This window comes from Notolabrus celidotus, chromosome 4 (genome assembly GCF_009762535.1).
Source record: "Notolabrus celidotus isolate fNotCel1 chromosome 4, fNotCel1.pri, whole genome shotgun sequence".
Lineage (NCBI taxonomy): Eukaryota > Metazoa > Chordata > Actinopteri > Labriformes > Labridae > Notolabrus > Notolabrus celidotus.
In genome coordinates, this window is record NC_048275.1 from 7,818,497 (window position 1) to 7,842,710 (window position 24,214).

Below are 24,214 nucleotides of genomic sequence, written 5' to 3' on the forward strand. Positions count from 1 at the left end.
CTAATTCCTAAAACAATTGATGTGTGTTAAAAAGATGTGTGCACATTTGAGATTAGGTGTGCCAACCCTGAATAAACCCAAGAATGAAAGAAAAGTCCTTGAAACAAGTTCATAATATGCATATTTAATGGTAGAGTATGATGATATACCGTATAAACAATTTTCCAAGAAACATTTTTTAATTCCAAGCAATACTTTCCAGTTTAAACACTTAAATAATCACCAAAGATACCGACCAAATACTTTCAAGGAAACAAGTTCATGTTACCAACATGTGCTTTTGCTGAATCATGATCATAGCTTAAAACCCCTGTAATAAAATGTAGTAATGTTGTAGGGAAAGCTTTTGTTCTCCCAACACCAGGCTGGGTTAATGCTGTGCAGAATGCTGCAATGGAAAGGAACAGCATAAAAGTCCAAAGCCAAGGCAGTAAAGTCTGAGCAACAATCCTATTTCAAATGCAATCTTTGCCTTTAAAAATGATGGAAACTTGTTGATAGAAAAGTAAGTTGTACAAATGATTCTTCTCAGTACAAAACCTTGTAAAATGTAGTTGTGGTGCAAATCAATGCAGTGTCTCTTCAAACTGGTGGGAAAACATTTGCAACGGTGAAGACAGTATGTGCAGACTTGATCCGGGTTCAGCTCACCAAAACAACCGTTTCATTTTTTGTAGCAGCTACATTTCCAGTTCAGCATCTAAAATGAATCAATTACTTGGAGAAAAATAATTAGAAGTGAAAACATAACACATAAATAACACTGATAATAGAGCATATGGAGAGGGAAATCATGTCCCCAACAAAAACAAACAAATGTTTTAAAAATGGCAGTAGAAAAATAAAATGGCGAACTCCATATCCACCATGATTCCAACATGAAATGAAAGTAACTGTGATTTTGATCATATGATTTTTTTTTAAAAGAGAGTAAATGTGTTTATAAAAGCAAGAGATCATTCAAATACCATAATCAGAATAAGGTTTAGATGCAGTGAGGTATTGGCTCCACATTTCGCTTCTCTTTCCATGTGTTTTTTATTCTGTCCTCATTTCTACTGAAAGAACTTGAGTCCTGCGACAAGGAAGAACTTCTCCAGGAAGATCTCAGAATCAAGGACGGCAATGTGAGCGGCCCGGCCTATAAGGGAGTTGGCTGTGTTGGGCAGAGCATGAATGACATCATATCGCACTAGATTACAGTCTTTGTTCTGGAGTACTGGCAGCAGCAGGTTCTCAATCATCTCGGCATACACAGGACCTGAAGAGAAGAGGAGGAGATTCATCAGGGCGAGATTTGTTTTTTTTTTTGGTGATCTATAACCAGTTCAGCTCCAATCTTTTTAATTTTATGATGGCAACAAATGTAATTATCTGATGCAACTTCAGTATTTTGTTTTTCTTATATTACAGATCAGGTAGGACAGGAAGGAAGGACTAATGATGGGAATTTACAGACGCATCAAAATAACAGAACAGAAGGAAGAAGATCATCATTTATTAATAACAAGAGACAAAAATATCTATCTTCACACTGTTTAAAAACCTACTATCTAAACTTAAGAATCCCAAAAATAAGGAAGAACTGGATTTAATGGGTAGCATGCAGCCAGATGGCATGCTGCCCTCCTTGTTATGTCAGAGCCCAAGGGACTGAGCTCATTCTGCTTGCATGCTCCTCTTCCTCTAAAAATCGGAGCCTGTTTTCTATCAAGCACATCTTATCCAAAAGAAGAGACACAAGGATGCTTCTTCTACTCACCTGTTTGTTTGTCTTTTAATGCTGTTTTGCACATTTCTATTCTAGCAGAATGGTACGGGACATAGCGATCCTGCAGTGACCCCACCAGCACCACGTTCTTGAAAAACTGGAGACCTTTAAAAAGAAAAAAATAGACAAATATCTCTATATTTCTATATTCAACATGTGCAGCCTGGATTCTTTAAGTTAAAAACACAAAACTAACCAGATTTCTTGCTGAGTTTGTAGAGGAAAGTTTGGCGAGGATCAGAATGATCACGGCACGTAAGCTGCAGGAGGGACCCGGACTTCTTCCACTTTTGCATGAACCAAAGGCCTAAGAACAAAGAAGTACAATTTATTGAACAGGCTTTCACATAATGACTGAGTAAAAGTGAGCAATGATAAAACAACAGGAGGCATATCAAAGGCAGAGTAACAGCTTTATTTAAAAATAGCACATGAAGCTCACCTGTGTTGACCAGAGCAGAGCTGTTGTACAATGTGCCCAGGTGAGGTCCAGAGAGAGAGAGGAAGGTGTGAAGTCTGCTCAGGTAACATTTGAACCTTGGCCGAGTTAGCACTGACCGAACTATGAGGTTCCCCAAAGAGTGGCCCACAAAGCTGCAAAAGAAGAATACAAATAGACTTTAAAGATAGAGAACAGACTCTGTATGCATCTCTGCTATAATCTCAGTGCAGGGGCAAAAAGATTTTGATTTGGTTTTGAGAATAAATATTTTCCACTAAAATGTTCTGATAAAGAATGAAGTCAGAAGAAAGCATCACCTTATTTTTGACACTGTAAGGTTGTATATCTGAATGTACTGGACTATCTCATCCAGCAGTCGGTCTGTCATCGACTCAAAATCAGCAAAAGTGTCATTCTGTGGAAAAAAGAGCATTCAAAACAAAGAACAGACACTGATGAAGGTGCATTTGATTCTTTGAAGAGGTCTTGCAGCATATTATAACCAGTATCTGTTAACAGTAGTTCTAAACCCTCACCTGGTTCCTCTCAGACATGAGGAAATCTATCCGAGCACCAGGAAGTCCAAGCTCCAGGTAAGTCTTAACCAGTCTCAGGTCTGCACTGTTCCCTGCAGAAGTGAAAGTAAAATGACATCATGTCTGTCATTCTTTGAACACAAGAACTGTTTTACTCTGAGATAGAGGGGGAATCTTACCGTCAAGGCCGTGGACACAGACTATTAGATGGATGCCTTCCTCACAGTTCTCGTCTTCCTCCAGGCTGAAGTACGGCACAGTGGATGCCAGCTCAGGCACCTCACTGTACAAGAAGCCAGGCAGCCTCAGCTGTTTCATTTCTTCCTTGGCCTTAACAAAGCTGCATAAAGGAGGTTAAACAGATTAAATTAAATCACAGCGAGTGAGTCAGGAGAAAAAACTGCATCAAGTATAACATCAAGTGTTAAAGTGCAGAATGACTCACGCTTTCATCTGTGGTGTGGATGCACACTCATACCACCGCAGGTTGGAGGCAAAGGAGGCAGAGGGACAGAGGGGCCTTCCCAAACTGTACCCAACACTGCTGGAGGCTTGGCTGGAGCAGATGGGAGCTTTTGATAAGTCTTTAGTTCCGTGGATGTAACCGATGCCAAGATGTTCAAATAGAAGACTCGTCTCTTGAGCAGATGCCTCCCCAGTGACACTAGTCTCCTCGTCGGCCACACCGTTCACGAAAGCGTAGCCATCGCCTTCCTCGTAGTAACCGTTCTCAATCATCTCATGCTCCGTCTCCTCCTCGTCCTCCTCGACCTGCGCTGGTCCCGTCTGTATTCCCAGTGTGATAGCAGATGTTTCTACAGGGCTGATCTCTGACACATCGGTGCTTGAGCATGAGCCAAAGTAGTTCTCCACCATCCCACGTTTCACCAGGTCAGTGCTACTTGTGCCAGAGTTACTGGAGGGGCAAGCAGTGTTGGTTTCACTACGGGATTCTTTACTGGCCCCAGAACCAGCAGCTCCTTCTGGTTCAGAAATGCCGATCAACTTGGAGTCTGTTTCCAGGTCAAAGGCAGATTTTACAAGTTTAGAATCAATTGAACCAGAGTCAGGGTTGCAGGTCACTTCAGAGGTTGGTCTGCTTGTGAGATCCTCAGAGAACACTAGACTTTGCTCTTGCACCAACACACTTGACTTCCTGGCCCGGACTTCAGCTCCACTGGAACCCTTGGAGGATCCTTCGCCCTCTTCATCAGACGGCAAGGAGTTGATGGAAGTGAGAGAGGACTGCACTCCGCTGACAACACTGGTGTTTTCTGGGTAAAGCATTTCTGCTGCCCCACCAGGCTTCTGCACTGAGCTCTGCTGAACAGACCTCGTTGCAGGACTAGATAGAGGCCTCTCTGTTGGCTGTGTGGCAGCAACACCAGATTCTACGTTACCTGGTCCTGCACAAGTCGGCAGTCCTGCAACAAACTGAGTGGCAAAAGAGCTGGACTCGCTGTCGATTCCTGAATCTGAAAGGCGAGACGAGGCACTGGGGACTGCTCCATCCGGCAGCCTGATACAATCACTCTTTACCTTTACTGAGACCAGGCAGGACTGGCTTTGCTGTGCAGTCTCTTTACCTGGCCTTTCAATAACAGGGTCCGCCGTGGGCTGTTTTGAATCAGAAAGGTCTGACTGGGTTATCTCTGGAACATTACGACTGAGAGCTGCATCAGTCCGGCATGGTAGAAGCACTGTAACTTTCTCTCCTTGGTATGGGTCCTTGGTACTTGGTTTGACCTCAATTTGCTTCAGCCCAGAGGACCACTGTGGCATCTTTCGGCCACTGTGGTCAGCTTGATCATCTTTGTGAAGTGGTTGGTTGCCTGTAGCAGTAGCCCCAGTACCTGCCTGAGGATTGTTCTGCGAGTCCAACTTTGTTGGATTTTTGAAACCACCTTTTTGAAAAGTAGCAGCAGTTACATTTTCATCTGTAACAGCGTCAACAGTACTGTTTCCAGGACGTGTTGATGTGGCACCAAAGTCAAAAACAGAATTGGCATTAGTCCTTAAACAGCTAGAGTCTCCCTGCAAGGTATCTTGTTCTTCTTGATGAAGAGGAGCTCCCCCTTCCTTGTACTTGGTGCTGCTGTCACTAAAGGGAGCTTTGAGGTTCTTGTAACCCACCAGAACCACAGAGTCTTTAGAGCCCTGTCTAATCAGCTTCTTTGAGTTCTCAGTCTTTGAATTTTTCTTCAGTTTGACAGATTTTCCTTTGGACTTAGGCGGTGGATCATAACTGTCTGGCCAGGTGTTATCCATAGGGGCACCCCGAGACTCAGGTATGGGGCTGGCAGCTGCACTGCAGTCCTTGGAGTTGGATCTGTCTGATTTGCTGGACGTTGAGCCAGACTTTGAATTATGCACGCCCAGCCAGGGTCCATCCCGATCTGTAGAACCACAACATGATTCATTCAAATAAAATAAAATATATATAGACATTTATTTGGTTTAAAACAGGTCAAACAGCCCTGAAACTGCAGGTCTGAGAAGGCTCTCAGAATACCAACTGTATGCCAAGTTTGGCGGCAATTCTGTGTGACAGACCTTCAGTGATGGAATCCAGATATCTGTCCTCAAAGATGATTGGCAGGGAGCTAACATCACCATCAAGGTCTGCACATTCCGCTGGAAGAGGAGGCAAAGACAGGAAGTAGCTGGAGCTTTTGATAGCATTAGTCATCTGCTGGTGACTGTGAGCACTGTGAGGAGGAGGAGGATGGAAGGAGGAAGAGGAGGAAGAGGAGGGGGAGGAGGCAGCAAGAGTCAGAGAGAGAAAAAACAAGAGTCAGGTTTTCCATACCTGGAGTATAGTATTCCAGACAAGCTGGTACTGGCACATGGCTTGATAACAGTAACAGCGATGTTTCACAATCAAGATGAACATGCTGGTGCAGCTTACTGTAGTTCCTGATAGGCCAGGGCAGATTGTCTTGGATGTTCGAGACAGAAGAAAGCCTCAGCAAACCTCCTTACCTGCAATGACCCCAGAATAACAAATACACAGTCAAGATTCTATTAATAGATTTGCTTTTGATCAGTTGTCAGAACAACAAAAAGGATTCCCGTCATTAAAAAAGCTCCTTATGTGGATCATTTGAGAAGCTGGGACTCACTCTTAGTGTGTGGTGCTCCATTGCTAGCACCGCAGCAACATGCTCCTGCAGGGACACCACCTCGAGGAACTGTCCCCAGAGTGCCATGAGCAGAGAGCAGAGCTGGGCCAGGTTCATGTTAACCAGTTCTGCCAGTTCGTCAGGGGACTCGGCCTTCTGCTGAAAAGGATCAAGACTGAAGTCATCCACCAGAGGGCTCAAGTGGGCAAACTTTCCTTACAGATGCTATATTAAGAGTATTCAATACAGTATAAAGTCATATGAAAGAGGACTGTTTGCATCATGGACCTCGTAAGCACAACAGAAACTTGTCTTTTTTTGACACTTTTTAAAAAACAGCAGATTTTCCAGTTGTCTTTATCAGACCACAGTTGGCTACTGATTCCGCTTTTAAATATTCCATTCATAAAAATCTGCTTTGTTTTAATACACACTTGCTTGTATTCTGTATGAAGGTTCCAAAATCAATCAAAGTTCTAGTATTTCCTTACCTGTGTCTGCTTGACCTGTTGTTATCTGATACAGAATGATGAACTAAATTTGGCAACAAAGAGCAACACACACAGGAACACAGAAGAGATACTTGACCTGCATAATGTGCCATCCTGACTATCATCTACCAAAATCACTATTATTCAACAGCTCTGCAAAACACTCTATCCGTCCTGATCTAAAGAGGGCCAACCTCTCAGGACTCAAGGACCACGCCACTGAAAGCCTTTCCCACTCACACAGTCACAGAATGCTTTCAGGGACGAGTTTTAAAACATGGTTGTACTAACTGTAAAACCACATCTGAACATCTGCTACATGGGCCGCTCTCATTTTTTCCTCTTCTTATTGCAGCAAATGAGTTTACCATGGTGTCTACTGCAAAGCTCCCCCCCCCCCCCCACTTAGGGCTGTTGCTCAGTGTGTTTCCACTGCAGGGAGCGGGGTCAAAACAAAGTCCTTGTGACTTTACTTTACGACCCAAAAGGTCTCTGCTGTAAGGGGGTAGTAAATTACAAAAATACAGTGACTTTGGACATGGGACTCTTAGTGCTGCACATTTCTGATTGGTCTACCTCTTGCAGCTTTCAGAAGACTCTTTAAGCCTTGTTTTCCAAATATTCACAGCTCTTTCAAACTCAGGGGAATCACAGAAAACAAAAGGGCAAGGGAACAATCCTAATCCTGTGGAAAGGAGCTCCTGAGACTAAAACTCCAGGGTACTCTTGTTTGTAATGAGGCTGGCACTGCTTGGTTCACCTTCTCTGCAAAACCAACAACTTGCAGCAGAGATTACTGATATACACTTACACACCCTGACCAAGCTTGCAACTGCTTCTATCATTACAACATCCAACATTACAGCATGCTTCCAATAAATCATGCCCATGCCCTCCGGTCGTACAGACACGTTCATCCAATAAAAGATTCCCCTAAACAAAGAATTTCAAGTGGCCATCTGCCAAATACTCAGTTAACTTCTCCTGCCCTGTAAACTAAGCAGTGTTTGATGATCTACCAGTCTTGTTGCTTCTCATAAATGTGTGCACCCTTCAACAAGCAGCACTTCACAGGTCCTACCTTGACTTGGTCGCATAAATCAGCAAGACGGGCCTCCAAGTCGAGTTGTTCTGAGGACGCAGAGGAACGATATTACTTAGAATCACTTCTATTATTTAGTTTGTGAATTAATCAGAGGGGTTTTAGAAGAACCTGTTATAAAGGCTGAATAAGGAAGAGGTGCTAAGGCAACGCTGGTGTTAGAAAGTACTTTTTGTAAGACACAACCAAAAGACAGCAGTCATCTTTGACCGAGGACTGGCTATAAAGACGGGAAGGCACACAGAGTATACGTACAATACAATCAAGAGTGGAAAAAAAGAGAAATGACAGCACTTGTCTCTGTAAAATGGGACAAAGAGAGGACGTGGTGTTTCTAGGAGAATGAAGCTGGAGTGAAGAGAAAAAAGGAAAGAAAGGAAGGAGGTACTGTAAGGGTCAGGACATACCTATGTAGACGTGCCTTTGACTCCTGGGATAGGGTCTTCTGAGTACTCTCTCATAAAGGACTTGCATGCTGGGCTTGGCTAGTAAGATTGCACATATAAGGATGTTTAACCTCTTTGTTACTCTTTCCTAAAGATGGGTTAAAACCTTCCATTTGTTTGGAGAGGGTTTAGACAGTAACAGTTAGATGTGTTTGGGATGTAATCTACTGGTTAACAGACTTTTAACAGTATGATTTAGTTTAGTAAGTATAATGAACTATGATCAGTGAACTACAGTAAAGTTATTCAATAAACTGGGCAGGCAGCTGGCTGTGTGGTCTGCTTGAAGGGAAACATAGGTTAAGTGCAGGGATCAGGGGTGATGACATGAGAACAAAACAAACTTGCAGTGTGCAACAACACCAACGCTGAAAAGACAAAGCAATGAAAATCCATCCAAAGAAAAAATGAAACAGAAAGTATATCATTGTATCAACTTAAGGAGACTTGATCCCTCTCAGTGCTTCTGAATTCAACAAAGAACCATATTCTGATGCCTGGGGTCACGAATCCTTGCTTTACAAGCTGCTGAGAGTCTAAACTCTGACGTGACATGATGCCTTGGTGCAGTTTACCTAGTTCCATACGATGGGAGGAGGGCAGGTCCTTGGTAATAGAGGTGAAGTAGTCAAACAGGGCCTTGTAGGCCTGCAGAAGATTGGAGCAAAGGCTATGGTGGAGACCGAAGGCATGCTGCAGGCAGTGGTCAGATACCAGGAATGTCCTGCCCTGAGGAGTGAGAGAGAGACAGAAGAGACTATAAATGGCTTTAAGTTTTCAAAAATGTCACTGCTGCTCTAAACATATTCAGCAGAGAGAAATCATGAGGCGAAGCAACTTCAATTTTTTATATTTAGTGATAGTAGGGATGTAGAGGGAAACCATAGACTGTATAAATAATGGACATAGTATCCGTGACGTCACCCATCTGTTCCTGAGCGCTGTTTTGAAGCCAATCTTTGGCGGCAGCCATATTGGAAATGCGGAACTCAAGCAGGCATAGTGTGACGTAAAGAGGCGGGGTTTGATTCTCCTAGCCACCAGCTATGTGTTCCTGTCCGAGAGTCAAGTCAGTCATTGAACCAGGCTGTAAACATGTTTATTAATGCTGCAAAGATCGTCTTTTTCGATTGGTGTGTCTGTGGTTTCCAGTGTTTCTGCAGCCAGCCTCAAGTGAATCTTCGATGAATTGCAGTTTCTAACACTTCCGCATGGGCTTCATCATTTGAGACCAGAGGTTGCCGCTTGAGGGACCCACATGTTTGATTCAGGTGCAGATGCATACCGAAACAGTTTGGTGCAGAACAAACCTAGGGCCCCTTCCCACAAGTCACTCCCCACTCTCTCTCCCAGTTCCCCTGCTCTATCCACTTCCCCTTTCTCTCCAGATAAAGGTAGAAAAGCCTATAAATAGAACTTGTGAAATATATATAAAAGATATGCAAAGGAAATCTTAGCAGGCTTACAAGCTCAACTTCTGATGCTGGACTTAAGTTCTTTAAGCTTCTAATAAAAGAATAAAAATTCAATGTGTTGCGTTCTTTTCTTTCACTGTACTGAAACAAGCCTTCAATACCAGGAACTGAACCAAATGGTCTATGTATCGATACACTCATAATGGATTTGCGTTACATCTCTCCAACTTTCAAGCTAAATGCATTGAATCTATGCCACCAGTGGTCATAAATATTGGACACTATTTGTGTATTGAATAGACTTCATGTGAATTAAAGACATGATCACCAGAGAGTCATACTCTAAAGAAGAAAAATGTACAAGAAAAGTCATGTGGCGCCTCACACTGTGTTACTCATTACTCTGGAATTACAGTAACCACAATAGCTTTATAAATCACAACAAATTCACCTGTCAGTTATTTCCAGGCCATTACTGTGTCTGCTTGGTGTATACACCAATGTTTTATAGCAGCTTCTTCAGAGATCCCTGCGGCTAAATGAATAGTAGTCGATAGCTTGTTATTCCCATGCTGCCCATTGCTGATGCATCAAGGAGTTATGAGAGGCTCCGACTCCGTTCTGCCTGAATGGCTCTCTGCTACATTCATACACCTGCATCCCAACCGAGCTATAGCTGGCCACCTTCCTCTGTCAGGGGAGGCCAATTACTCTTGGCCAAATGTGACAGTGGTCTGATAGTTCCCTCTTCCTCTGTTTTATCTGTCAGCAGCATGACACATAGTCCTGGGCTATGTGCAATGAACGGAACACCATTCTACCTGAGGTATAGAAGTGTCGGATCCGAGATGACAGCCAAGTCCATTTCAAAAGCACAACCTGTATTATAGGCAGGCAGCCTTTCTTTTACAATATATAATGGGATTTCTTCTTACAGCTCAAAAAGGAAAAAAGCACAACATCCTAACACATCTTGAGTTATAGTAAGATTTATAGCAGATGTTTGATTACTTTTTCCCTCTTAAGAAACCTTAAAAACATATACACTACCAGTCAAAAGTTTGGACACCTTCTCATTCAATGGGTTTCATTTATTTTAATTATTTTCAACATTGTAGTTTAATACTGAAGACATCAAAACTGTGAAATAATCTGGTTTTGCCATAATCCTGATTACAACAGTAGTAAAACAGGACTATCCATTGTGTGCTAACCCTACCTCTGAACAACACAACTGATGGTCTCAAACACATTAAGAAGGCAAGTCATTCTACAAATGAACTCTTGACAAGGCTCATGTTAATTAGAAACCATTCCAGGAGACCACTTCATGAAGCAGACTGAGAGAATACCAAGAGTGTGCAAAGCTGTCATGAAGGAAAAAGGGGGGCTACTTTACAGAATCTAAAATATAAAACATATTCTGCTTTGTTTAACACTTTTTTGTTCATTAAATAATTCCATATATGTTCTTTCATAGTTTTGATGTCTTCAGTATTAATCTACAGTGTTTCAAATAATTAAAATTTTGACTGGCTGCGTACATTGGCAGCCTTTTTGAATTTATTGACAAACATTTCAAATACATTGTCATGCCATAAAGAGGGTTCACTTACATCTGGGGATACTTGCTTGACGTAGCCGCTGCCAAACACCACGTTCTCTAGAGGAGGGATGACTGAGTCTTTGCTCTGTGCTGGAGCATTGCGGTTAAGCCAAGTGGTTTTCACTGGTCGAGGCAAACTAAAGAGACACATGGAATGACAATAAATATTCGGTGATACACAAAATAATATAATCTGACACTTCAAACCAGTTTTTTTCTACTTCTTATCCCTTGTTTTGCAAACTCTGACAGCTTTGTTTTAACTGAAGTCTTCAGTGTCGAGTTGATTAGAGAGCAGTCTGACCTGATGAGGGGCTGATGAAGTGCCACTAGGGAGGCATGGATGGCTACAGAGACGACAGACAGGTGGAAGTAGTCAAACATGACATTGACGTGTTGGTGGATGCCTCGCTGAAGGCTAAAGTGCAAACGAAGAGTGCGGCCGCTGATATTCTGTAGAGAGCTTGGATCATCTGGCCTGTGGAGGATAAATGGAGAGTTTAGTTTTTTAAAAGAGATGCAAATACCAAAATTCAGAAACGAGTACATTCAGTTAAAATGTTAAAACACCTACGTGTAGTCACCATCTGTGAAATATAAATCCAAGAGGAGCTGGAAGTCCATGTCATTGAGGGACTCCTCCACCTGATGATGATGAAAAACAGAGGTGACAGTCAAATCTAGAGCATGTCTGTAAAAGCAAGCGGTGTCTCCAGTGAATCTGCAAAATCTGTATCCAAACCAACAGGAGATTACTTTTGTTTAAAAGTATCGACTCCAATAAATTGAATACCTTTAAATGCCTTTGCTTGTGGGAATCCATTACCAATAAAACATCAGCTGTCAAAACCCCTTAAAAGACCTGGAAGACCTGTTTAAGCTCTGTGTTTCTACAACAGGACACCTTAAACAAGTTAAACTTAGAACAGTGGATAAAGTAGGAAACTGGGCAGGGAGAGTGGGGACATGCAGCATTAGAGCCTCAGGTCGGGTTTGAACTCTCTCTTCAAGGACTAAAGCCTTCGTACATGGGCACAGGATTTAACCAGTGAGCTGTAACAGCGCCCTGCAATTTAGTTTCAAGATTTTCATTCTGACAGGTGTGCAGTATTTGGTTAAGAAAAACCCTGCCTCAATTTTAGTCACAAAAATCTGAACATCTAAGTTTATAAGGGTTTTTGAGGGCCAGTGTGTACATTTGGGGATGTTTGGGGATATCTAGGAGTCAGATTCTAGATTGAAAAGCTCCCTTGCTCACCCCTTACATCAGTGAAGCAACGTTGGCCTTGGAAGACAAGAAGCTCTTGTGATGAAGCTCCGTTTGTCAAGTTTTAGCATCAAGGCCAGGCAACTTTATTTGTATAGCGCATTTCATACACAAGGGCAACTCAATGTGCTTGACATTAAAAAATTAAAAGCATTGGAAATATTCATACAAGCTTAAAAGAACAAAATTAAAATACAAATATAATAAAACATAGAAAAGAAAAGGAAAATTAGAAATGTGTTTAAAAATAAAAATTGCATTTAAAGTGAGTTAAAATGAGCTAAGATAGGAAGGCAGTGGCAAATAGAAAGGTCTTAGTCTTTGATTTAAAAGAGGTGAGAGTTGGAGCGGACATACAGCTTTCAGTGAGTGTGTTCCAGATATGTGGTGCATAATGACTAAACGCTGCTTCACCATGTTTCGTTCTGACTCTTGGGACTGAAAGCAGACCAGTACCTGATGACCTCAGAGGTCGAGGTGGTTCATAAAGTAGTAGCAGATCAGCAATGTATTTTGAGCCTAAACCATTCAGTGCTTTATAAACCATCAGCAGGATTTTAAAGTCTATTCTCTGACAGACAGGAAGCCAGTGTAGAGATCTAAGAACTGGAGTGATGTGGTCTACTTTGTTGGTCCTTGTTAGGACTCGAGCAGCAGCATTCTGTATGAGCTGCAGCCGTCTGATGGACTTTTTAGGGAGTCCTGTAAAGACCCCGTTACTGTAGTCTAGTCTGCTAAAGATAAATGCATGGAGGAGTTTTTCTGCATCCTGCTGAGACATAAGTCCTTTAATCCTTGATATATTCTTAAGGTGATAGTAGGCTGACTTTGTAATCGTCTTAATGTGGCGGCTGAAATTAAGGTCTGAGTCTATGACTATCAGAAACATCTATCATTACAGATTATTTTGCACACACAACCACTCTCTACTTCCAACCAAAAACATGTACTAGTAAGTATGTTCTGTGCTACTGCAGCAAGATGGCAGCTTTTGTGGAAGGGAACCCGCTCCCAGGTAGACATAAGAAGCTTAATCTGAGTTAATGAAACAAAACAATATTTATATTATGAATATTATATTATATTTCTATCAAATCCACTGAATACTACACATTGAAGGAAGATTATACTATCACTTCAGATAAAAATGACCACCAATTTAAGACAGTTCCCTAAATAAAAAGCCACTGGAGAAAAAAACTGTAATAAAAGCTAAATATAGATCTATATATATAAGGCTATTAATCGAAAGTCTGTAAAATGTACTTCAAATATGCATCTATTTCACACTAAGGAGACCCAACATATATGAATATATGGCAACATATAAATAAATAGGCGTATGGGACTTTGTATTGGCAAATCAAGCAGGTAATCACTGTTCAAAATACCATTTCTATCAAGGTGCTAAGTCCAAATATCAAGTACAATTGATTTCACACAGACTCGCATCACTGTATAACTCTTCCTATCAAAGACAGCATTGTTTCTCCAGTTCATTCATCAAGAGTCCAGTGCTTCAGGCAGAGGTTGGACTTTCACTGGGTGAGTTTAAGGATGTGTCACTTGGTAAACAGTCGAGTCTCCTCTGTAGGTGTGGCTGCAACCACAAACTGGTACACATCTTTCAGACTGGAACAAAGCCAAACTGTGCTCAGACATTAAAACCCTCCCTATGTGGTGTTTTTAATAGGTACGTTAAAGGAGAGTATTCTACTTTGGTGTGAATCCTTGTGGAGAATCAGTTGCATGCAGAAGCTGTATCGAGTGACTTCGATTGTGGAATGGCGTTATAAGCCGATTCCAGCAAGCGAACAGGTTGTATAACCGGAACCCTCTTGCAGTGCCACCCAGCTTAGCAAATACACAGTAATTCACTCATTTTGGATTGAGACCGCCAAAACAAAGACAATCCCTAGAAAAAGCCCCACGTCTCTTTCTCTGACTGACCTTCTTTTCATCAAGCAGCATCATAACTTTGAAGAGGAGGACGTCGTTGACCACAACCTCCTCATTCTTGTACAGGATTTGGAAAGTTTTGCTGCTGATTACATCATCTTGGACTGAAGCAGGAAATGCCAGATCAGAGCCTACGAAAAAAACAACAAGACTGTGATTAACTATGTAAATAAAAAACTGAGGGGTTATATAATACACACAACCTTGTGATGTGACCAGGTGCAGAGCCATCAAAGCATACAGAATTACACATCACTCAAAGTTCAAAGATGGAGAGAAATCTAGTCAAATGTAAATTTAGTCAGGACTGTAGATCAGATCATGTAACCCCATCATGAGTGATCTGATGAGGTATGTCTTATTAAGTCTGGGTAGGAGATAAAAGCAAAGCAGTTTCTCTGTCTTCTCTTTTTAGCAAAGTTTGCAAAATCATAAACTCAGAAAATTAAAAATGAAAGCATGGGAACCCCACACTCTTTGTGACCCTTTTTATTCATGAAAAAGAAAATTGAGTTGCTTTGTTTGAAAGAAGCTCTGCAGGTCTCTGAGCGAGGGGGCGAGGCGTATGCATGAAACCTTGGAGAAAACTGAGAATGAGGAGTGGCATGAGAGATTAGTCAACTTCCTGCCAACATAATAAATAAACCAAATGTTCAATTAGAAAAACTCCTTTCCCTGAACAGTGCTCACTTTCTTAGAAGTGGAGTGAAATTCAAGAAAATGTGCAATGTACAAAGTATTGTTAGAATTTAACTGGAGTCATTGGTTTACAAGGAAACAACCACCTCATGATAATAATAATAATTCCTAGAATTTATATAGCGCTTTTCTTAGTACTCAAAGTCGCTTTACATAAGATAAAAATAAAAATAAAACATATAAATAAAACAAAACAGGGACAGAGGTGGGGCAGGGGGAGAGGTCATGTGTTGTATGCTTTTTTGAACAGGTAGGTCTTGAGGTGGTTTTTAAATGACTGAAGTGAGTCAGAGTTACGGATGTGTGGAGGGAAAGAGTTCCAGAGAGCCGGGGCAGCGACGGCAAAGGCTCTGTCCCCCAAGGTGCGGTGCTTGGACTTGGTGATAGGGGACAGGAGGTTGGCATCTGATGATCTGAGGCGGCGAGATGGGGAGGGGCTTTGAGGAGGTCGGTCAGGTATGAGCGGGAGAGGTTATTGAGGGCTTTGTAGGTGATGAGCAGGATCTTGAAGTGGATTCGGTCCTGAATGGGGAGCCAGTTGAGGTGCTGAAGGATGGGTGTGATGTGGGCTCTGGAGCGGGAGTGGGTGAGTAGTTGGGCAGCTGAATTCTGGACATGGCCGTAAAGAATGCTGTTGCAATAGTCAAGTTGGGAGGTTCATGATATGAAATAAAGAGTGTTTTTACTTTATGCACACTGCAGGTCCTTTAAATACTTCTTTATTATCTTAAACTAGAGAGTTTGCAGAAAAGGGGCGGGGCTTTGGTTCACCTGAGGACATAAGTACGTAATGTTGTGTGTGGACAAAACACTGAATAAACTGGTCATTTTAAACAGCACTCAGAAATGTGTTTACCTCCTGGGTGAAGTAGACTGGCCTCAACTTTGTGTGGCACCCGGGGTGGCACTTTTAGACTGGCACGAAGCTGGTAGAACCTGAAATGTGGACAAACGTTGTAAAAAATCAAACATGGCACTATAAGGTTGGTTCTGGAGTATCATTGGAGACTTGTGAAAGGGAAACAAACCGCACGGGTCAGCTACAAGAGCCTCCGCTTGTAAAACGACACTACACCTTTCATCAATGAATAATGAGCACTTTCACTCGCCGTCCATTGTGTGGTAAACCTGAGCTCTTAAAGCTCTGATGAGCTGGGAACATAAAGCAGGAGCTTTATCTCAGCAAGGGGTCGAATCGCCACACTGCTGCCATCAAATGTTCCAGATGTTAAAGACCTCGACAGTTAGAGCTCAGAATTTAAATTGGGAGTTACATGTCCTCTTTAGTTTCATAGGAAACATGATTCCTAATGTGCAGTGTGACGAGGAAGTATGGAACAAGTCTAACAACCAATGATAGCTCAAGCAGAAAGGGAAAAATTTTTCTTATAGGGCATATCCGGGCTGAAGCTTGTTTGCTGTTGAAGAGCGTAAAAGTCAATAATTGACAGCAGCATGATGGATTATTTATTTCTATTACTAAACTACGATGGAGAGTGAGCTCAATCTGCCTAATCTGACACAATCTGTGGCACTGCCCATAAGGCACTAGCTCTATGTGCCACAGTTCATGCCTTTTTTTTTTTAGTTGTCACTGTTCTCAAAGCAGAAACAACACAAGGCTGTGTGGGAACTTCACATATTGAGTCTCAGATTGACCACAAACCACTCAGCATTCTGTTCTACTGATGACTGTCCGTGCAGCTAAAACCACATTTGAACCAGACAGTGGTTACTTTACAGCCTCGCTCGGCTCCCGTCCATTATGATTGACTCTTCAGCTGACGGCGCTGCCCGCAGCTCGGTGGGAGCAGACATGCTGTACACACCAGGGTTTTATTACGAGGGGAGCAGTTATTCATGTGGAAATCTGATGTTTCTACCATGCAACTGATGAATAAGCAAGCCACAGGAAATTAAGCTTGTGTCTTGACACGACTGCTATGTGTCCTAATGTAGCAGGGGTACATAAAGAATACATCCTGGTCCCTTTTTCAAACAAGCTTCAAGTCCAGTCAAAGGGCAACCATCACAGCTGAAGTCTCTTTAAAAACCATGTGAACTTGTCTGTTATTTAATGTATGTTCTTTATAAATGTCACTAAATAAAACAGGAAAAATAAATGCTGGATTACTACATACAGAGTCATAGAGATAACACTCACCCTCTTTGGAACAGGTCCACATTGTAGAACTTGTGGAGCTCCACAGAGAACTCCACTGTGGCCTGGACTTCAGTCATCTTGGTCTCTACAGGCAAAGGTGCCTAACATCATCTGGAATACACCCGTTGGCCTAAAAGATCAAAGTAAATATATTAGTCATTTCAAATTAAGGTCTCTTTAGGAAAGAGTCTGGACTAAAGAAATCAGGGCTTTGTGAATCTTTCTTTCTGGATTGGAAAAATCGTCAAAAATCTTGGGGTTGTTTGTGAGTGGGGGTAAAATGGAGTTTGAGATCAACAGGTGGATTGGTGCAGCATCAGCAGTCATGCAGACATTGTACCGGACCGTTGTGGTGAAGAGAGAGCTGAGCCGGAAGGCAAAGCTTTCAATTTACCAGTCTGTCTACGTCCCAACCCTCGTCATGAGCCGTGGGTCCTGACCAAGGAATAAGATCTGAGATACAAGCGGACGAAATGAGCTTTCTCCGCAGGGTGTCTGGGCTCAGTCTCAAGGCTGATTTATACTTCTGCGTCTCCCCTATGCAGCAGGGGCTGACGCAGACATGAGCCCCACATACTTGTGCGTCGGTGTGTCCGTGTCGCGCAGCTATTCTCCGCCGAAACGCCTGAGGGCAGTGTGGTCTCTCTGATAGCCGGTCGCCTGCTTCCGGTCCTGCTACGATCTCTGTTTACTTTTCCACAGAGATTCAGAGCGTGTTATGTTAATCTACAGCTGATGCATGTTGCTGTTTATCATACAGACATGATTACATGAAGAATAGAGAGGAGGAGATGAAATACACGGCCGATGTGCGGCCGATGTCCGGGATCCCGGAAGTGCTGTAAATGCGGGAATGACAAAGCCGCCGAGCGGACCAATCACAGAGCTTGCGGTCTGCGTCGGCTCTACGGGGAGTTACATTTTGGAGGAGGTGCACGTGCGTAGGCCTCGGCGTAGGTACAGGAGCTACGCGGACCCCCAGCGTAGGGTACGCTGTTGATTCAACACAGAAGTATAAATCAGCCTTTAGAGAGAGGGTCAGGAGCTCAGACATCCAGGAGAGGCTCAAAGCAGGGCCACTGCTACTCCGCATCGAGAGGAGACAGACGAGGTGGTTCGGGCATCTGGTCAGGATGCCTCCCAGACGTCTCCCTTGAGAGGTGTTTCAGGAACGTCCATCAGGGAGAAGGCCACAGGGAAGAACCTTTTTATTTACAGTCTATGGGAAGAACCAGGACACACTGGTGAGATTATATCTCTCAGCTGGCCTGGGAACGCCTCGGTATCCTCCCAGAGGAGCTGGCGGAAGTTGCCAGGAGAAAAGTGTCTGGGCTACGCTGCTGAGACTGCTGGTTAGACGGAGTCCTGAGGAAATGCTACATTCAAATTCATGCTAGTTCCCTGTGACTACCAACCCTATCTTTAAAGGTCTCTTTTTGAAAGAATCTGGACTAAAGAAATCAGGGTTTGTGAATCTTTCTTTCCAGATTGGAAAAATCCATATTTCCAAATTTCAATGGAGACAAAAATACTATGGCAGAACTTTTGTGCTGATAACAATCCTACAAATTACAAATCACATATATGTATAGCAGTGTTGTCCCCCATTCCCAAAATAATTAAAAAGCATTAACAGCGGTTAAAGAATCACAAGATGAGGTTAAACTTTAAGAAAGTAAGAGACAGTAAGACGACTGACATTATTACCAGGGCATAGTATCTACATTTGGCAAAGGAGGCAACCTGTCCTCATGGTGTATTTTATTCTAACAGCCTCTTTAATGATGGCAGCAGAATGTCAGAGTGAAAGAAAACACTATGAATAACCTCCTAAATTTAGGCCTGATACATAATATCAGTCATTGGTAGTGTTAGAAATAAACACAGACATCAGTGTCTCTTAACACAAACATTTTTAGCTCCAGGTTTCTTTAGACGTGATATAAGGAGAACAGACCGTGTATTCCTCTCATGCTGCAGTGAGGGCAAAATAAAACTGGCAAAAACAAGGGCACAGACGCTCTCTGAATTAGTCATGTATGAAATGAATAAATTATTCAACGGGAGGTTACATGTCATTGTGTGCATGCCAGTGAAAACATGTGAGGCACAACTGAATTTGACCCAGTTGATGCGGATGACTGACACAGAGCCAGTGGTACCAGGTAATGTTAACAACTAAATCTGCTTTTGTTCTTGGAAGACATTGTGTTTGTAAAAGTAGTACACTGCAAATAAATATAGCCACAGCATGATATCTAAATATGCTTCCCTTCCTGGTAAGTGTTATTTTAAAGCAGTAAGATAGAAAGGAGTTACCATGAAACAACAGAGGAGAGGGGTATGCTACGAACCCAGATATCTTCTCCTGATCCGGCTTTGCTGATCCTGAGAGAGGAGATCACGCTACGCCGTCACACACAGCTGGTTATCAACATGATGAGTCAATCTAGAGTTACCCTGAGCGCACGGAGGAGGCAACATGTGACCAATCACAGACACGGACAGTCTGCCGTCTGCACATGGACATATTTTTCAAACTTAGAGAACTGATATTTGAAACATATGAAGAAGTTGAACGATTAATCAAGACTAACTTCAACACAGCTGTGTTTAAAACATGAGAGATAAGACTGAAACGCACAGAGTGAGTGCGCAAATGTCGTCTTATTTCTCACCATTTAGTGCAGCTATATCTGACTATAATAACTGTGTATTTCCTGACAGTGATCTCTCACTCTGATTTAATCTTGTTGTGTGTGACAGTTTTAGACCTAATATTTCAGCTGCAGCCCTGACGGTATCAAACTGAGTTCTTTGGTTCAAACATGGTTGAAAACATTATTCTAAGGGATAAGCGTGCTCATTTTTCATATTAAATGTAGGCTATTAAATGTACAATCAGAATCAGAATCAGAAATACTTAAACAGTATGTAAGAAAAGTCAAAATATGAATAGAAGAAGGAATAAAATAAGATATAAATATGAATAAAATAAAGATCAAATACAATAGAATACAATGAAATAATAATAGATCAAATAAAATAAGATAAAGATCAGATAAAGTAGAATCAAATAAAGATCAAATATAATAAAATAAAAAACAGATCAGACAAAATATAATAAAATAAAATAAAGATCAAACAAAATATAATAAAATAAAATACAGATCAGATAAAATAGAATAAAATAAAATGATAATAAAATATGTATATAGAAGCACAGAATAGTTAGAATGACCTATGTACAAAAGCACTGGGAATGAAGGAGATATATATCAACTTCACCTGACTCACCTGTGGTAGTCTCTGTATTAGTATGATGTCAGGAAAGATAATAACTCTCATCAATATTTTTAATGTAAAATCAAACAGGTAGACAAAGTGTCTCTCTCCCCTTACAATCAGCTCACAGAGCTCCATGATCGAGCGACCTGATTGGTCAGTGGGCAGAATTTTCTCCAAACTGATCTCTGATCCTGAACATAACCGGCCCAGAGCAGGTTAGGAGTTCAGCATGACTCAGGTAAGCAGTGAACCCCCGTCGTAGTACTGAAAATCCAGAGTTAACACTGAAGTTACCTCGATAACCGCAAATCCAGCTTTGTAGTATACCCCTCGGGACGCCATGACACCTACAGTTAAATGAATTAATTGTCTCTATCTGAAAAATGATGCTTTATCTTGGGTGTTAATTCCTCATTATTAACCTTGAAATAGCCTTTTTGTAATTGTTTCATAAAAATGAACATCAAGTTGTATCTTGGCAAACCCCACAACTCTGCCCTATGAATTAAATGATCAAACACAATACCTAACAAGCTGAATGATTATATCGAAGCATTAAAGCAGCTTTTGTTGAGCCTGCTTTGTAATTGCACTGCGAGGTCTGCAATAATGGGATGAGATGAAGAAAGAAGGGATTGTTAAGTATACTCTGTTTAATAGAAAGTAACCCAGTTTCTTATGCTGGTATGTTTGATAGTTTCAGAATCAACCACTAAAGCAAATCTAATGCACACATTAACACTCAAGGTCAACACACTGGATCAAGAACAGATCAAGTGTTTAGTTAGGGGCTGATGGAGGCACTGGTTTATCAGGTTTATCTAGAAGCCAAGAGCATTGTCTGAAGACCGGTCATATTGTTAATTGTGGTATAAATATCTAATGCATCACATCACTTTAACAGCAATAAAGCAAGCCTCATGTTTTTGCCTACTTTTTATATTTAATTATTGTATTTTATTTGACTACTTCTGCAATAGTGTCTTTCTTTCTTTATTTTAGTTATATATAAAAATATTTATATATTTCATTCAAACGTTTTAGTCTGTCTGTGTAAGGACTGAAATTGTTTCTTATAGTTTAAGGTCATTTAGAGGAAGGCTAAAGTATTTTTTTATTTTTCATAAAATAATATTTTATGGTGATTGTTTTGAAATTTATAACATCCAGTAATGAAAGCCTGAATAACTTCTTTATGATGATTTATTTGAGTTACTAGACCAGATAGAGAAGTGAATTATCACTGGCAGGTTTTTTTATTCTTTTATATTCTTATATTTTATAAAATATAAATGCATGTTGCCTTTTTTATCTTCCTTTCTGTCATTTGTTTTTGCTGTCACCTCCCTGCAGGTTATTGTTTGTTATTATTTTTATTATTTCTCATAGTCTTCCTCACATTTCTCTTTTAGTTTCTTTCCTATTTATAAAGCACTTTGTAACCCTGTTTTTAAAAGTGTTATATAATAAATAAAAAATATTATTATTAAAAATAAAGTTAAAAATATAAATAAAACATCAAGCATCAGCTGAATTGTAATTTATACATCAGAGGCGTTATCAACCCTATTATTATAAAGGGAGCATCCCTTAGATAGATAGATATACTTTATTGATCCCTCATTGGAGGAAATTTGTTTGAATACAACAATGTGCTTACATAGTTAAAAGAAATACAATTCAAATTAAATTAAATAATAACAATAATGATAGGGTGGATATAAAATAAAATAAAGTAAATATAAGATATATATATATATATATATATATATATATATATATATATATATATATATATATATACTTATATCTTGTGAATTGATAGTAATGTATGTTATTGCACGGATAAAATTGCACCAGGTCTTTAATGATCTTTTGATCATGATTAGTCTCTGTATTAAAAAAGACTTCATTTAGCAGGTTATTATCTGCAACTGTCTTAATTTAGGCTCCTTTTTTTTAGTTCATAGCAGGGTGCAGGGATTTATTACAGTAGCTGTACTATAAGTAATTACTTCCTACAATGACAAAATGCAAAATAGTAATAGTGGAAACGTGAACACTCAGCAAACAGTCTCATTTGCTTAACCAAATCATTTGTTTGGTAATGCATCCGGCACTTGACAAGTCTAGTCAGCAGCACAGCCCTGCGTAGTGAAAGTACGACTGAAGCATCTTGCATTAGTCTTATTAAAAATACACTTGACAGGGCCTTCACAGGGAACAGAGAGGAAGCTTTATGGCAACAACCAGACCTCCAAACAAACACGGACCCGTTTAGAAGCAGCTGTTAAACTTAGCTCCATGTTTCTGATGCTATTAAGAGAGAGATAGAGAGAGTGAGGGAAGGTGGAGAAGGTGGGGAAGGTTCAGAATCACTACGAAGGGTGATATTAGTGTTACAGGTGGGAAGCTACCAAAACAACATTTCGCTTAAGGCCCATAAAAGGTCAGAAAAAAATCAGACATGGGGATTAAACCCAGAAACTGCAGAAAACAAGCCCCCACTTCATGCTCAGCCTCCTTACAGGGACACTTAGCCTCCCTCCGAGCAGTTGTCACCGGGGCTAACATTAGCAGCAGAGGGAAGCTAGCTCTAATAACGTCTGCTTACCATTGCGTTGGCAAGCTAACATCAGCTAGCTAAGCAACGTTAGCTCCAGATCCAAGTCCTCTGGTCCTCCTCTCCCGTCGCGCGCTCCCCACACTGAGGAGTTGACAGAAAACCCCACTCTGTGTTTAATATTTCACTTCCTGGTTTAGTTAGAGTTGTAGGAGAAACGCCCATTGAAATGAAGATAACGTTACACTGAGTGGACTGTCCATGGAGCTCTGTGAACACTGCTGTCTGCTAGCCATGGAGCTAACTGCTGCTCAGTCTGAGGCGCTGACAGCAGCTCTGCCTCTGCTGCTCGCTTACGCACATTTAACTGCGCGTCACTGCACATACCAGAGGTCGCAGTTTACACGCACAACTAATCTTGATAGAGACCATGATAGAGACAGTAAAAGGGCACCTGCAATAATATTTCTTTCTTTTCATTCTAAGTGTTTATTTCGAACAAGTCAAAAAAAAAAATTACAAATAAACAACCCCCCCCCCCCCCCCCCCCCAAAAAAAGCAAACGTTACAAACAATGCAAACAAAAAATATATATATGAATTTTGTAACATGTCCGAAAAGGAGTGGGAAAAAGTAATACTTATTAAATCCCACCCCTTCTCCGCAACCAACTAGCAATCAACAATAAATCAAGCCTCCCTTCACATCCAAACACATCCAACACTCATCCATTTCCAAAGATTTTCGATACATTCATACATGCAAACATCTAAACATCCATCCATCCATCCATCCATACATACATACATACATACATACATACATACACACATACATAAATACATATACATACATACATACATACATACATACATACATACATACATACATACATACACCCATACACATGTAAACATATGCACATAGATATACGCACTCACACAATATTAATGTTAACTCTGCATCCATACTACACAGTGAAACATCCTAAATTATGCAAATATATGATTTGGTGTTTTAGGTACCTCTTTTAAATCAAAGATTAAGACCTTTTTATTTGTCACTGCCTTCCTATCTTAGCTTATTTTAACTCAATTAAATGCAAATTTTAAATGTACTTTTTTAATATGTTTCAAATTTTCCTTTTCCTTTCTATGTTTTATTATATTTATAATTTTAATTGTGCTCTTGTACGCTTGTCTGAATGTTTCCAATGCTTTTAATGTTCTAATGTAAAGCACATTGAGTTTCCCTCATGTATGAAATGCGCTATACAAATCAGAATCAGAAACAGAATCAGAATCAGCTTAATTGGCCAGGTATGCTTGAACACACAAAGAATT

General features: G+C 40.9%; 1 protein-coding gene across 2 annotated transcripts; it reads right to left on the bottom strand.

Annotated features, from left to right (window-relative positions):
* Positions 1-1,013: 1,013 nt before the first annotated feature.
* On the bottom strand, positions 1,014-23,335 carry fam135a (family with sequence similarity 135 member A). 2 transcript variants are annotated; one of them, XM_034681327.1, is made up of 21 exons: positions 22,923-23,335; positions 17,021-17,150; positions 15,713-15,792; positions 14,149-14,288; positions 11,506-11,576; positions 11,236-11,409; positions 10,942-11,068; positions 8,486-8,639; positions 7,872-7,949; positions 7,444-7,493; positions 5,872-6,027; positions 5,658-5,731; positions 5,303-5,457; positions 3,195-5,145; positions 2,929-3,089; positions 2,750-2,841; positions 2,531-2,628; positions 2,214-2,365; positions 1,968-2,078; positions 1,763-1,876; positions 1,014-1,261 (listed from the first exon to the last, which is right to left on the bottom strand). In XM_034681327.1, exons 2-21 carry the CDS (start codon positions 17,095-17,097, stop codon positions 1,056-1,058), a joined length of 4,221 nt encoding a protein of 1,406 aa, XP_034537218.1. In that variant the 5' UTR covers positions 17,098-17,150; positions 22,923-23,335; the 3' UTR covers positions 1,014-1,055. The 2 variants fall into 2 exon arrangements, with proteins under 2 accessions (XP_034537218.1, XP_034537217.1); XM_034681326.1 differs by having other exon boundaries at positions 5,872-6,030; positions 22,923-23,225.
* Between the last annotated feature and the right edge of the window lie 879 nt (positions 23,336-24,214).